This window comes from Caretta caretta, chromosome 1 (genome assembly GCF_965140235.1).
Source record: "Caretta caretta isolate rCarCar2 chromosome 1, rCarCar1.hap1, whole genome shotgun sequence".
Lineage (NCBI taxonomy): Eukaryota > Metazoa > Chordata > Testudines > Cheloniidae > Caretta > Caretta caretta.
The window spans coordinates 142,257,932-142,274,767 of record NC_134206.1 but is presented as its reverse complement, the minus strand read 5'-3'; the positions used below and the strand labels follow the sequence as shown (position 1 = coordinate 142,274,767).

Genomic DNA, 16,836 nt, shown 5'->3' with positions numbered 1-16,836 from the left:
ATAAAACCTGTTAGCTTAATGTTTGGTTTCACTCCAGATCAATTTTTATCTGCTGGGATCAGTGCCACCTGGGTGATCACGGACGTTGCTGAGACCTCCATGACCTCAGCTGGTTGCCTGCTGCTGAGACAGCAACTCTGGTGAGCAAACGTAATCTCTGGAAACAAGGTGAGAGTCAACTAAATAATATGACTAGTCGCCTCATCTAGATGACGGACTAAAAGCAAGGGGCTCCCTCTAATCCCAACCCTGGCACTGATTCTGTGGCCTTGGACAAAACACTTAACCTCTCTGCCTTTATTTCGCCATGTACAAAGTGGGGATATGAATGCTAGGCTTTTTCACAGGTGTGCTCATTGTGATGAGTATTTAATTAGTTGAACAATACTACAGAAAGGTGCTGAAAATTACCTAAATATTCTCCCTTCTTTTTTGGATTGCTGTTCCTGGTTAAAAAGAAAGCAGTTTTTGTTTCTTTTTTTGTTTTTGGGGGTTGTTTTTTTTTTCAGTTGCAAGTATGCACAAACTGTACCAAATCTGCAGCGAGAAGCTAATGGTGGACTCAGGCTCACATCTTCCCATATTTAATATATAAATATAAAAAAAAGGGGGTATCTCAAAGTATAAATTAATTAATCCTCAACAAAAAATCCCGAGAATTGCTCTGCTTTTCTCCCTTCTCGCTCCACCCACCTTTTCTGGCTTCATAGGCCTCTATCAGTTATATCTCAACCACCAAATAAGTCCAGTCTTTTGAATGACAAGTACGCCACTCAAAAAAAGTATTGCTATCTCAGTCTCAAAATTATTTAAAATGGTGCTGTATGTCTAGAGACCATGAGAAGTTGTAACACCATTTAGCCACCTTTACAAACAGCAGATCAACAGGAACTGACTAATACACTGAACCAACAACAGAGTATAAAATCATTTGGAAAAGGAGGAAAATGACATACATGTAAGATGACCATGTGTTACATTATAGTATGGTAAGGGGAAAATGTTAATACCCTGCCTTTCACAGGGAGCCTGATTACTAGTGATGTAAACAATTTGGTACATTTGATTTGGGAACAATTTATGAATATTGCTTGTTTTACTTGCATAGTGTTCTACTGTGTTAAGTCAGTTTCTTTTTCCTTCCAATAGTAGTGCTATTTCTAGAGGGATAGAAAGTATTATTTATTTACGTTATACAACTTGTCTTGACCCCATGACACAATTTATCTCTTAAATAACTACTTTCTTTTCCTGTAACAAAAATAAAGCATAACATGGTGGAGAAATTCCTATGAAGTGCACTACAACAAACTTACAAAAATGTAATTGTGTGTGTCAGAGCCCTTATCTGTTGTGTCCCAAAAGTCCAAGACAATTTTAACTGCACCACTTTGTATCCAGAGTAATACATCACTTTGAACATCTGACTGTGCTTTGGATTAGCAGCAACTCAAAGAGTTTGCCTTGACTTAATAAAAATATTAACACTCTGGTTGATATTTCCTCAACAACACTGAAGAAGAAAAAGAAGAAGAAAAAACAATTTGGACAAAAATCAGTGTAGGTTTGCAATGTTTCCTGGAATTAAAAAGACCCAAAACTATGCAGTGACATGGTGGATAATCTTAAAATTATTATTTCTCTCTCTTATCCACCTTCAATCACCTTTGCAGACTAAAATGTATACTAGTTTGCTTTCACATTTTGTTAAAGAACATGTGTATACTGATGTAACAGTTCAACACATTTAGTGGATATAATTAACAACTATTTAATTTTCAAAGCCATAACTCTTTAACATGTTTCCTGAGCAGACATTGTTGCCATGGTAAATCAATTACAAATCTTAAACTGTTTTAAGGATTTGGTAATGTCACTGTTCTGATAAAGTAAAATAAATAAAAAACAACAACAGAATAATACAATTCACAGACTACCATGTTTTTAAAGGCCTCAGGTTATTAACTCAGAACAAATCATTAATTTTTAGTGTCTGTGTGATAACACATCTCTTTTGAATTGGATCACATTTCAGGAGATAATGGGTTGATATTTTTATTTTATTTTAACACATAAATGGTAGTTATGTGCTTTTGAATTATAATGAACATTGCTAATTACTATTACCAGCTTTATTTACAGGACAGTAGTGTATAATTTATGTAGGCAATAATCCAATTTGTCAATGTAGGTTTTTTTGTCATGCATTTTTTTTTCCTGAAGAGACATGTACAGAACCAGCTAAAAGCAAAAAGATAGAGCCAGTGCCATAGAACCAGCTGGCTCTATCCGTGAATAACCAGCAACATACAAAATGAACACAGCACATATTAAATGGATTAAACACTGGCTAACTAATAGGTCTCAAAATGTAACTGTAAGTGAGGAATGACTGCATGGATTTCTAGGGATCCTATGTTATGTGACACTTATCAATGACCTATAAATAAACATACAGTCATCACTGAGATAGTTTCCAGACGACATAAAAATTGGGGAGTGGCAAATAATAAGGATAGATTAGTGATACAGAGTGATTTGGATCACTTGGTAAGCTAAGTGCAATAAAAAAACCTGTTTCGATACACCCATATATAAGGTCATACATCTAGGAATAAACAATGCAGACCATACTTACAAGATGGGGGATTCTATCCTGGGAAGCAGATTTGGGAGTCATGGTGGGTAATCAGCTGAACATGCTTCCAATGTGATGCATGGCCAAAATGCAGTGATTCTCAACCTGCAGCCCACTTGCAGCCCAATCAGCACACTGCAGCCCATGTGACATCCTTGGGGCCATACAGGTAGTATTGGATGCAGCCCACAATGGTAAATAGGTTGAGAACCACTGCGCTAATGTAATCCTTGGATGCATAAATAGGGACTCTCAAGCAGGAGTAGGGAATTATATTACCTTTGTATTTGGCACGTGTGACTGCTACTGAAATACTCTATCCAGTTTTGGTGTCCACACTTCAAGAAGGATGCTGACAAATTGACAGGGTTCAGAGAAGAGTCATGTGAATGACTAAAGGAATAGAAAACATGCCTTATAATGAGAAACCAGAAGAACTCAATCTGTTTAGTTTATCAGAGAGAAGGTTAAGGTGTGACTTGATAAGTACCTACTTGGAGAACAGAAATCTGATAATAGAAGGCTCTTCAATCTAGTAGACAAAGGTATAACTAGGTCCAATGTCTGGAAGTTGAAGCTAGAAATAAGGCACAGATAATATTCAGACTAGAAATAAGGCACAACATTTTAAGTGGATGTAATAATTAACCTTTGGAACAACTTATCATGAGTTGTGGTGGATTCTCCATCACTGGAAATTTCTAAATCAAGACTTGATCTTTGAACTGGAGCATATCTTTTAGACAATCAAAATTATTGGACTTGAAGCAAGAATTAATTCATGAAAGTCCAATTGCATGTGTTATGAGGAGGTCAGAGTAAATGATCACAATGGTCGATTTTTGCTCTTAAAAATCTATGAATCAAGTACTCTGTAGATAACTGATGGTTCACAGAGCACCATTGTGACGTTGCACCCCTTAATGCTTTATAGAAATATGCTTATGAGTGTAAATATGACACAACTGGAATATGTGTTATGCTAGATATGTACCATATCTTTGCAAATGTTATGTTCTACTGAATGTATTCATCCTATTCATATGCATGTATCATTTTTATATCTGAAGTTCTGAGCGTTCACTCTATGCTTGTATTTAAAGTGTTTGCTTTAGGTAACACATAAAGAAGATTTGGTCAACATAGTGTTAAGGGGTTATTCAAGTAATTGGGAGTACTTAGCTAACAACAGACCTTGAGAGATGCCAATCCACATCTGAGCTTTCCTGGGAACATTCAAACTAACATGTAAACAATGACATCGGCCTGTAAAGAACTGAGTCATGCATGGACATGTGACTTGCCCATGTGACTCCAAAACTCCATCTTGTAGCTGTGATTCTGCACAGGAGAACCCAAGGGGTTTCCACCTACAAAAGAAAGACTATATAAGGCCCTGGGAAACCCCTCCATTTTGTCATCAGCTGGCTCAAGAGATAGCCTCTCCACCCCAAAGAGATGCCTGAAAGAAACTGGAACAAAGGTCAGTAACTATGGGGGTGTGAGTGATTGCTGGACCCATACTAGGAAGGAGTCTAGTCTGTCAAAGAAGCTTATTGGAACATCTCTGAGGGTGAGATTTACCTGCATTTAGTTTTCTACTGTATTAGGCTTAGATTTGCGTGTTTTTGTTCTATTTTGCTTGGTAATTTACTTTGTTCTGTCTGTTATTACTTGGAACCACTTAAATCCTACTTTTTATATTTAACAAAATCACTTTTTACTTATTAATTAACCCAGAGCAAGTAATTAATTCCTGGGGGGAGCAAACAGCTGTGCATATTTCTCTATCAGTGTTATAGAAGACGAACAATTTATGAGTTTACCCTGTATAAGCTTTATATAGAGTAAAACGGATTTATTTGGGGTTTGGATTCCATTGGGAACTCGGTATCTGGCTCTTGGAGACAGGAGCACTTCTTAAGCTGTTTTCAGTCAAGCCTGCAGCTTTTGTGGGACGTGGTTCAGACCTGGGTCTGTGTTTGTACAGGCTAGCGTGTCTGGCACAACCAGGCAATGTACTGAAATCCCAAGCTGCCAGGGAAAACAGGCTTAGAGGTAGTCTCAGCACATCAGGTGGCAGTCCCAAGGGGGTTTCTGTGACACAACCCATCACAACCATTTGAGGACATATGGTCTATTGTTTATCATGCAATGTTTTAAAAGTATTTGTCCTTAAAATGTACATGTGCACGCACATGCATGCATGCACACATACACATAACTTCTTGTACAGTATGAACTTCATGCTCATTATTTTCTTCAGGAACTAGAAAGCAGAAGTTTTGCAAGCTTTCAAGACAGCTATTACTTTCATACATACCCTCAGTATAAGTAAGAAGTGGCAAAATCTATGTATTTAAGGAAAATGCTAATTGAAACCACACAATTATGAGTGAAGAAGCAAGTTTATCATCTTAGTTTAATTCAGCAGTATAACAGACAATGCTGTAATCATAAACAATATTTTCAGAACTATGACCTAAAAGTATTTATAAAACTTTATTCCTCTGAAGAGATTTCCATTTTACTCTTCTGCCAATATTTCCTCTGTTGTACCTACATTACTAGTACAATTTTCAGGGTCTACCATTTAATACACAGAATTTTCAATGTCTTCAAAGTGCAGCTCCTCTCTACAAAGCAACACCAAAGATGGTGTTGTGTGAAGGATTCCATGTTTGTCTCTTTCCTTCTCAGCTTCACTGCTAGTAACAGATTCTGGAAGCCACATTACACCCTTACTTATGTAGGACGTCAAGCACTCTATTTCACAATTGCTTAATGAAAAACAGATAGACCAGAGGTGGCCAAACTACGGCCCATGGGCCGCATCTGGCCCACCAGCCATTTTAATCTGGACCTCGAGCTCCCGCTGTGGAGCGGGGTCTGGGGTGGGCTTGCCCCACTCCGATGCTCCAGCTGGAGAGCAGGGTCGGGGGCCACTCCGTGTGGCTCCCAGAAGCAGTGGCATGACCCCCCTCCGGCTCCTACACGGAGGTGCAGCCAGGCGGCTTTGCTGCAAGCTGCCCTGTCCGCAGGCACCGTCCCTGAAGCTCCCATTGGCCGCGGTTCCTGGCAATGGGAGCTGTGGAGGCGGTGCTTGGGGCAGGGCAGCATATGGAGCAGAGCCGCCTGGCTGCACTTCCATGTAGGAGCCGGAGGGGGGACATGCCGCTGCTTCCAGGAGCTGCTTGAGGTAAGTGCACCCCGAGCCACCACCCCCATGTCCCAACTCCCTGCCCCAGCCCTGATCCCCCTCCTGCCCTCTGAACCCCTTCGTCCCAGGCCAGAGCACCCTACTGTACCCCAAACCCATCATCCCCAGCCCCACCCCAGAGTCTGCACCTCCAGCTGGAGCCCTCCTCCTTCCCCCTCCTCATTTCTGGCCCCACCCTGGAGCCTGCACTCCCAGCCAGAGCCCTCACCCCATCCCCGCACCCCAACCCCAATTTTGTGAGCATTCATGGCCCGCCATACAATTTCTATACCCAGATGTGGCCCTCACGCCAAAAAGTTTGCCCACCCCTGAGATAGACCGTACTGTGTGGTAACATGGTGCAGCTTAAGCTGTTTTCCTCCATCTCAGAGCTGGAACACCAAGGAGACACAGGGTCTACGTGTTTCTAGCATTCTGAATAAACAACTCCCCTTGTGTTTACTATATCTCAGTCCTGTCTCTTCTTTTTTTGACAGACATGTACAATCTCCCTGAAGGCTAATGGCACTACACAGGTATCCTTACTGGCAATTATACATAAGCAATAAAGACTTTAGATTCATTTTCAAATTTTGGTAGAGTTTGTGGTGCTACAGACAGAAAAAACACATTTTTGGAAACTAAGCAAATTGGATATGGAAACTAAGCAAATGGATTTTGGAAACTAAGCAAATTGTGGTGCTACAGCCAGAAAAAACACATTTTTGGAAACTAAGCAAACTGAGAGACAACAATCATGGAACCCCAAAATAGCATTTTTCAAAAGAGACCCACACTTAAAATATGTATATAAAGAAAGGAGAGCATCAAATGGAGAAAAGTGGTGAATGCAGAAAAAAATGCGCATTATAAGAAGAACATAAGAAGAGGTGCTGAAAATTCATTACACTTGTAAAGACAGAAAAATTGCAACTTCGAACTTCCCAATTTTCAATACATTTGATTTTAAGGTTTCTTGGCTTGATTTATATTTCTGCTAGCACTGGCTGCAGACATGAGGAAGGGGATACAATTTATAAAATTTACGTACATAGAAGAGTGCAATAAAGCAATCTGACTTCACAACCCGTTAGATGAATCATTTGTTTCTACTTTCATTGATTACTCAGAGATGACAGTTTATGGACTTAATGTGTATTGCTCTAAAGGTGACACTGCAAGATGTTAGCATGAGATAAGGCAAAACACCAACTGCATGTGGATTAACATACCAGGAAAGCACATTCATTGCTCCTGTGGATCCTGTTAATTAAAGTGAACCATGAGTAGCTCTACTGTACCACATCTATAAGACCTTTCTTGAAAATGATCAGACTTGTATACACAGTAGCATCAAAGGAAGTATTAAAATTAATGGGCCAGATGATCAGATGATGTAAATCATTGTTGCACCATTGACTTCAATTAAACTATATCAACTGACAACTGCTGAGGATCTGGCCCAGTGTGCTATAAGAGGAGAACAGAGCACCTGTTTCCTACTAGTCTCAGTGGAGCTCCATCTGCTGTGAACACACACCATCACAGCAGAAATTGGGATCAAGCCACAACAACAGATCCCATGCATACTGACATTCTAGATTATGGCTCTTTTCCTGATATATGAAAATAACAGCAATTAGTTTGATAACCCTGCTGTAGAACTTATTTGCTTCTCCTTTGGAGGAATACAGTAAGCCTAAGCAGTTTATTTTTGCTATGCTCCTTCCACCCGGAGAACACAGCTATTTAGCTCAAAAATAAAAAAGTTGTGAATACATTTGTTTTCCTCCTTTAAATGTACTCAAATGAATTATTAGCAGTAATACACTTCAAACGAATGTACGAAACAAGAAGAAAATCCCATGGTATGAGATTAATTGCTGATCAAGTTTCACTTTTGGTGGAGGTATATTATGTTCCTCTACTCTGTATTAAGACCTAAACATTTAATATTTAGTAGTTATTGTGGGTGGAAAAATGATAGCAGGTCCAAAACATCTTCCTATTTTCTAACAAATACTTCATTTTTGGACATACCTAGAAGTTACTGATTTACCTGACATCCCACATCAAATTCAACACTCTTCTCTTTCAGCGTCACTTGAGTTACTGAGGGCTATATGCTAAAAGCAGCTACAGACTTTAGGATTCTTCTTAATCAAAAATAATAAAAAAAAAAACCTCAGTTTTTCCCACTATTTTATCAATCCTTTCCAGGTCATATCAATCATAGACATAGTAATATGCCTAATGATATCTGACATATGAAATCACAGTTAAATATATACTTGAATGATAATAGTTATTTGATCAGATGAGATCCCTATGCAGAGGCTGGCAAGATAAAGATGTAAAACACTATTTCAAACATAATCCCCTTTAGGATCATGAGTTGATTTTAAACACAGTTGTAGATATATCCATTCCCCAGTCTGTAAGATTAAAATCAGAATTCCAAAAGATGGGGGGAAGAGGGCACAATTATAGTGAGAACTGTAACAACTGAAATAGGAGCAAACAGAAAAGGGTGCAATAAGCAATATTAAAAAGTCACAAGCCGGTCTCCCATCATCATCATGCATCTTGTTATTTTTACTCACATGGTAGTAGGTGGTGTCTGGCCCAGGTGTACCAATGACTTCTTGTCTTAATGAATCCATTTGTAAACTAGGCAGCAAGGAGTAATGACTTGGACTACTATTCTTGTCTCCTTTCTTTTTGGATTTTTTCCCTGTATCCTTTTTGCTGTTCCTTTGAAACATATAGTCATCTTGAGCTATTTTCTCATTGCTCATATAGCGAAGTAATGAATTTTCTATTGAAAAAGTAATAAAAGACTGAATTGCAAATCATTTAATAAATGCTACTACTTCTTCCTAAATATACTGCACTTTACTGTTGCTAAGGTTTACTGTCATTTTTGAAGTCTTTAGCTCTGCCTCATAAAACAAAATGTATTCCAAAAATTATTTGTATGTTGTGAATATATTAACATAGCAATAGTTCTTTTGGGATGGACAAGGATCAAGATTCATGTCAAAGAAACTAGAAAAAAAATCACTTGCCCTCTTCTCCCAAATACACAGCTATTACTTTATTATGACATCTGCAGTCTTGTTCTTAGAACAATACCCTTAATGAAACTAGATCACAGATGAATATGGTGGTGTATATTTTGCATTGACTATTTCACTTTACCTTGTTCTCCCTCTGGTTTCTAGCCATTTGTTGAGTTTCATCTTACATTTGGACAGCAAGCTTCTTAGGATAGGGACAGCTTTTTAATTGTGTGTGCACCAAGCATAGGCTTCTGATCCTTGAATACTAAACACCACCACAATACAAATAATTCCTTTTTGTAGTGGTAAGACAAACTAAGCTAGTGGTCTTTTGCTGCATACAGTAAGCTATATCCATTTTTTTTATTAGTGTATCATTGGGGTTTAAGAGTTAGCAATACTACAGCCTCAGAACTTCAAATTACAAGATGTGAACATAAAACAATGATGGGGTAAGAACAGTTTGTTAAAACATTGGTCGGTTTGTTTACCTGCCGCGTCCGCAGGTTTGGCCGATCGTGGCTCCCACTGGCTGCGGTTTGCCACCCCAGGCCAATGGGGGCTGCAGGAAGGGCGGCCAGCACATCCCTCAGCCCACATCACTTCCTGCAGCCCCCATTGGCCTGGAGCAGCGAACCGCAGCCAGTGGGAACCGCGATTGGCTGAACCTGCGGACGTGGCAGGTAAACAAACCGGCCAGGCCCACCAGGGGCTTTCCCTGAACAAGCAGTGGACCACAGTTGAGAACCACTTCCCTAGATAGTATGCTTCTCTGGGTTGGGACCATGTCTTCATGTATTGGTATAGTGCTTAGCACAATGCAGTCTCTGGGTCCTACTGTGATAAAAACATTCAGCAATGGGCATGTTTTAAATTTGTTTTGCCTTGGGCTCAATATATGGGCAACTGGGTGAAATTCTATGGCCTGTTATACAGACAGTCAGACTAGATGTTCTGATTGTCCCTTCTGGCCTTAAAGTCTGTGAATGTATTGGATGGAGGCACAGTGGAATTCTGCAGCTGAACCTTTTATCTGGGAACATTTCATCTCCGACCAGTTTCTAGCTGAGCCCTCCTAGCTCCCCCTGGGATGTTTTCCAGCCAAAAATAACAATCCATCAAGCTAAGTGGATTTAAAATATCCACATTAATTGTGTATCATAACAGTAAAACGAATTAACTATCATTTTATGGAATTTTGGGGCCAATTTCTAAAAGAGAATCAGATGGCACTATGTTCAAATAATGCAATGTCAATATAATGAAACACGGCCAAACTGAATTGGTACCCCTCTGCTGTGTAGCTTCCTCAGGCCTTATACGGAGAACATGGGGATGAGCAAAAATAAAGTATACATAATGAAAAATGGGAACACTCCAAGATTATGTTAACAGAAATCCACATGTTAAGGGAGGAACCAAATGAGGTCTTGACTTAAGGAAAGCTCCTTACAGTTTAAGTGATGCTAAGAAAAACACACAGCATTGCACAATATTAGTGTCCCAGGTCACTTACCTCTCCTACTATCTCTTTTTATCTTATTGGGATCTTCATAATCCCCTACCCAGTTATATTCCACTGGCATAGAGATAGGTCTTAGTTTGCCTAAAACAGAGAAAAAATGGTGTCATGCCACCTTCTTACAATGTCTTGTATAACTCAAAATATTTTGAATGAAGTGTTAATATGTATGTTAATCCTACAAGGCTAATTATTTATGGGAATAGATCCAGTATATCCTCTGGACAAGAGGTTAAAACACAAATTCATTCAGTCCATTATTGTTAATGGTCTAAGTGGAAGTTAAGTATTCCATGGAACTTTTCAAAAATGTTAGGAAATAACCCCACTAACAGAGAAAAAATCCCTCTCAGTAACATCAGACTTAAAACTCAAGGTTTAGAAGGAGCTTCTTCCAAGCACATAAAGGCTTCCAAGTCATTTCCACTTAGCATCTGTTAATTACTCTGTAATAAAATTTGAGATATAGAGAGAATTGTTTTATGCCCTATGTGAAATGAGCTTTTGGTCTCAGACTAACTGACATCAGATCTGTGTCCATATCACAAAAATATTACCACAAATGGCCACTTTGCGTCTGTCTTAGTAGATACATCAGTGGCTGAATGGGCATGGAAACAACTATTTCAAAGCTCAAATGTAGCCTCTCTTGGTGAAGCATTTCACCCACCCCAAAACACAGCATATTAAGTCTTGAAAATTCACTCACATTTTAGAAGACAACAACAGAAAAGAGACAGATCAAATTATTATACTTAAAAGTTTTAATTTGAGAGCCATGGAGGTATTTTCAAAAAATGTTGTGAACTGTCACTCCTTTTAAGAAAGTTCCACAAGTACAGACATTGGTCAATGGAAAGGAGTTTTGCACAACCTAATTACTAGCTATTTAAGGAGATCTGAAATATTCAACAAGTTAAATAATGTACTGATACAAGATAGCAATGCGACCTCATGGCGTATAATTCAATATCTGGCAGTCCAAAAACAAAAACGTTTTAAACCCTTTTACAAACAGAATGAATTCTTACTTTTGCTTACCAATCCATTAGTCACAATGCATAACAGTATGAATATAACTTTAGTCTCAAAACACAGCAACATTCAAATGAAAATAATCTGGAAAGTTTTATTCATTGACATTACTAGAAAGACTTCTGTAAATAAATATATAGGAAGACAAGATATACAATTTGTCAGGGCTGAAACCCCACTCTGTCACTTTGAGTACAGAAGGTGAGGACCCACAAGGATTTTAAAAATTAATACTTGCCACTCCAGGCTTGTATTAAACTCCCAACATTACAGCTTTTCTCTGACCTTGGCTTGGTAAACGCTGCCACTACCTAAATGAAAAAAAAACCCTTGGACCCAAGAAGGAGCACTTGGGAATTCCTTCCTGTGGGCTACCCTCAAGCCCTTTCACCCCCACATCCCGGAAAGAGCTGAGAAAGAAAACAAGAAAATTAGCTGTTCCTACCAGCTAATCAAACAACATGCACAAACCTCTTAGGACACCAAAAATCCAATCCTGTTCTTAAAAAAGGTAAATTTTATTAAAAACAAAAAGGAAGAAAATACATCTGGAACTTAAGCTTTTGCTAGATTTTAAAAGAGCAATTCTAAAAATTAAGCACCCAAAATAGCTTTCTTGGGGGTTAGCTTAAAGTTTATAAGCAAACTAAAGCATCTGGGGTTAGCACAGAGGAGTCCACAAGCCTTAAAAAATAAACAAAAATAAACCTAATTGCATCTTCCTAAACATTCCTAATTTATTTACATATTTGGGTTGTTAAAAGTAGTTCTAGATATGATCTGATAGTTTTCATATCTGGTTCAAACTTTACACAGCATCCCTGCTGCCCGCCTCTTCAGCCCAGAGAAAACAACAGACAAAGGGAAAGTTTCTTTCCCAATTCTAAAAAGTTCTAGCCTTCCCATTGGCTCTTTTGGTCAGGTGCCCACATTTTTTTTTCTTTACCTGGGGGACTTTTTAACCCTTTACAGGTAAAGCAAGTAGAGAACAGCTACCAAGAGGGATTTTACAGCTAACTGGCTGGGTGGGTGTCCATCAAAGGGAGCTACCCCCTCACCCTCTCCCTCACATACACACACACTTCATTTATCACACAGTTATACCGAAAACAAATATTCAAGCATGTCTGTCAAGCTATTCAAGTATGTCATGTATGGAATTATTAAAATCACGCTATGCATTTTGTACACTGCAAGGGTTATTAATAATCCTCAAAAATAAATAAGACAGCATAGAGGAATATCTTTAAAAAAAGTTCTGTATTGTCAATGGGCACAAATCGGGGAAGTATCTCTATTCAGGAAATCGTTTAAATACTGTACCTGCTTAACTTTAAGCATATGCTTAAATCCCCTTGAAGTTACTGCTTCACTGAAACACATGCTTAAGTGCTTTCCTGAATAGGGCTAGTGTTGAACTGATGCCTATATTAGCCTCCTATTTTGATACAATTAAGAATTTTCATGGTTAATTCTCTGGAAATATGAACATTTCTCTTCTGTGCTGCACTGTACTGAACTCAAACCACACTATACAAAAAATACTGCATCTATCACAACAAGACTTTTTGTAAAGCTGTAATAAAAAACAGGTAGGTCTGCTCATTACCAAGGTCCACATTCATAACAAATGTTTTCTCTAGATACTGATTTCTAAAGCTCCATATTTATTCATAAATGAATTATCCATTGGATTGCCTAAATTATCTCCTTCCCATAATAGCACATTTCATTCATCTTCCTACTCTGCCAATCTCCTCTTCAATTCACATGGATCCTTTACATCTACTTTCTCTAAAGAACATTCTCAAGGAAACTTCTAATTTGGGATGTAAGCTGAAGCTCTCAGAGGTCAATTAGCAATAACTGTATGGTAGCTGCCAGTCAGTAATAGAGAACCAGTCAGAAATCTATCCTTTAAAATTGTCAAAAAAACAATTCCCTCATTCCTGAAAAATAGCTAAGTCTTTTTGATCTCAACTGAAGCAGCAGGCCCAAAGGCATTTAAAAATGATTTTATCATATTACTGATTATGAGCTTGTGCTGAAAATAATTAATGCTCTGGACTCTCCAACTCCATTTGGCATGCACCAGTAATTCACCACAAAACAAAACAAATTGTTTTGGTTTACACATTTCTGTGAAATTACCATGTCATGTTCATATGCCACATATAAACCCTGTGTTGATAAATTACATGTGGAAAGCTTTGGAGGCATTTGAGTGACTGGAACTTCAATACACTTAAAAAATAAGTACATTTTAACTAATAAACTCTGAAGGGATTGAACAGTATGGTGTACACAAGAAAAACAAATTAAAATAAAACCAACTTACAAAGATGAAAGGCTCTATAGAAGGATTAAATAACCCCACTGTTTCCCAGTGCTAACTATGATCCACATATTTATAGCTCAGTTCTTAGAGTGGCAACTTGGAAAAGTATCATGGAGCATAATAATGGACCCCGGGCAGATCTTTAAGCATCCCAGTGTTTCTATGCACCTGAACTTTGGCCATCTCTACTCTAGTTCTGTGGCATTCTAATGCAGCTCAGGATGTGACTGCACTCTGAAATTATAATAAATGAAACATCCAATTTTAATAGCTGTAACTAAGTTGATGTAATGCCCTGAATATTTTAGAGAGCCATGTGAGATGTTACAGAAAATGTGCACATAGTTCAAAATTAGAGGGATGATGAGAATTTTGCAGAAGAATTTATTTGCTGTGATATTTTGAACCAAGAAGAGGTATTGCACCAGCCTCACAAAAGCGATACCCAGTAGCAAGACACTGTAGTACATACCCATTCATAATGATGCATAGGTATAAATAGCAATTTAAGCATCTGACTTAGAAGAGGGCACAGTCGGGCAACATAGCTCAGTTAAAAGGCAACATAACTACCTTTCTGAGCTCATACAATGGTCAATAGAGAAGTGAAGTGAAAAGTTATTACCCCAGTTTCTTTTAATGATATACAGATGTTGGGCTTTTTTCATAAGAGTATAATCACATTATGATTAGAAAATGAACTATAATTCTCTAGCTAAGACAACACCTTAACAAAACAATGAGCGCTACTTTCCCCTCCACCCATGTTAGAAACACCATAAGAAAATATGCATATGCCTGTTTTTATCTAAAATAACATGGAGTTGTCCCACTGCAACAACAATCTAATTCTAAGTAAGAATGCCAAGGGCAAAGAATAATCTCTATAGTCTGCTCCTTTGGGCCAGTGTAGGCTAGCTACAATATATTCAGTCTTTGAGAGAAAATAATGTTCATGTGGTTCAGGCCAGCATACTAGAGAATTTGATAATCAACACCAATTACTGATTTGAGATGCATAGAAAATTCACCTACAGTCTTTCTAGAGGCTATTTTAGATGGAGAATGTATTTGAACTACATTTTATTTTGACAGGTTTCAGAGTAACAGCCGTGTTAGTCTGTATTCGCAAAAAGAAAAGGAGGACTTGTGGCACCTTAGAGACTAACAAATTTATTTGAGCATAAGCCTTCGTGAGCTACAGCTCACTTCATCGCATGCATCCGATGAAGTGAGCTGTAGCTCACAAAAGCTTATGCTCAAATAAATTGGTTAGTCTCTAAGGTGCCACAAGTACTCCTTTACATTTTATTTTGACACTGATCTTAATAATAACTGGCTTAGGGCTGGTGGAGGGGAAATAAGTGAGAAGAAGCTTTAATCATTTAGGCCTGAATCCTGCAAATGCTCTGTGAACTATTCTTATGCTTAAAGTTAAATACATGCATAAGTGTTTGTAGGGCTTTGACCCTTAAAATATAGTGACAATTCTTTTCAGTAGAATAAAAAATTAAGCATCAACATGTACATGGAAATGTAGTTTGTTTCAGCATTTTGGGGAAAATTGTTGACAAACACTCAAAAATAAGTAGAATTTGTGAAGAGCAAAAATCTGGTGCACACAAATATATCTCAATGATAGCATTTCTCTGTCTGATCAGCTTAGTTTAGAAAAGTATTCTCTGAAACCAATGCACCCATGAAATAATTCTTATATATCTGGGATCATATTGGAAAGTTTTCTTTTTAAATAAAGTGAATGAACGGAGCTACAGAGGAATTGCAAAGTACTGTATTGTCACACGTTTTACTTACTACAGAGGAAATTATTATTCTCAAAACACTAAGAGGGCCATGCTCATTCACCCCCATGAAAGAACAGAGGGAAATAAAATCAGAGGCAATAATGATAGGGTCAGCGGAACATGACAGAGTAAATGCCACTCCCTGCATTCACAGCATCATTCAAATATCTGCACCTTACATCCACTGTTGGGTGGTTAAACACATTCAACGCAATGGTCACAACCAACATATACTTTTTAAAAAAATTAATGCTGCAACATGTGTGTTGCTCCAGTAGACTGGAGCCACACAAACATTCATATGGTATTTTTGCTAAACAGTTTAGGTTTTAAAGGTCCTTACGCTTCATGCTGCCAACATTCCCTTTGGCTGCTACAACTAAATGATGTTGGTCCCTCAGTTACAGGAGCAGCAAGCAGGTGGGAATTATTACTGCTTTGAAAAAGAAATTCGGAGGGATCCTAGACTACCCCACCCAACAATTTTTATTTTATATATAGAGAACAATCACTTGCTTCTCCTTGTTTTGACTCTTTCCTTTAAAAAAAATAAAGTGAGGGCTGGGATAAAACTGACAATAACTGTCTTTAAGGATGCTCCAGGGCTCATCTCCTCCACTCTTATCTTTTTAAAAGGCACACTCTGCAAACAGATGCATCTTCATGAAAATGCATCCTTTAATATTCTGTATGTGTATTACACCAAGTCCTGAGAATATTTTATACAGCTTGAGATCAGTTTGTACCTTCTCTCTCAAAGGATTTCAAAAGCTTGGCTGCAATCAAGGCCTCAGTATGATGTACCGAATCTGTGTATTGTGATAAATTAATTCTATTTTGTCTTCTGCTCAAAAGGAAGGTGGTGTCAAGGATACCATAGTTATGCCAACATGCAGCTTACATTAAACTTAATAATTAAAATAGAACAGCAAATGCATTGAACAGTATTCAATAATGTGCTCAGCTAAAATTGCAGCTGTCAGGGTTCCCTCCCTACTTTGAACTCGAGGGTACAGATGTGGGGACACACATCAAAGACCCCCTAAGCTTATTTCTACCAGCTTAGGTTAAAAACTTCCCCAAGGCACAAATTCTTCCTTGTTCTTAGAACGGTATCGCTGCCACCACCAAGTGAGTTAGACAAAGATTTAGGAAAAGGACCACTTGGAGTTCCTGTTTCCCCAAATTATCCCCCCAATCCCCTTCACCCCCTTTCCTGGGGAGGCTTGAGAGTAAA

The 16,836-nt window shown here is 38.3% G+C and overlaps 1 protein-coding gene across 4 annotated transcripts in view; it reads right to left on the bottom strand.

Annotated features, from left to right (window-relative positions):
- CNKSR2 (connector enhancer of kinase suppressor of Ras 2) overlaps positions 1–16,836 on the bottom strand; it is a 376,791-nt gene that overhangs the window by 130,634 nt on the left and 229,321 nt on the right. For all 4 annotated transcript variants that reach the window (XM_048862811.2, XM_048862821.2, XM_048862830.2 and 1 more), the window contains 2 exons: positions 10,416–10,505; positions 8,441–8,655 (listed from right to left, as the gene is read on the bottom strand). In XM_048862811.2, coding sequence (XP_048718768.1) covers positions 8,441–8,655; positions 10,416–10,505 — 305 coding nt within the window. The remainder of the gene's footprint in view (positions 1–8,440; positions 8,656–10,415; positions 10,506–16,836) is intronic.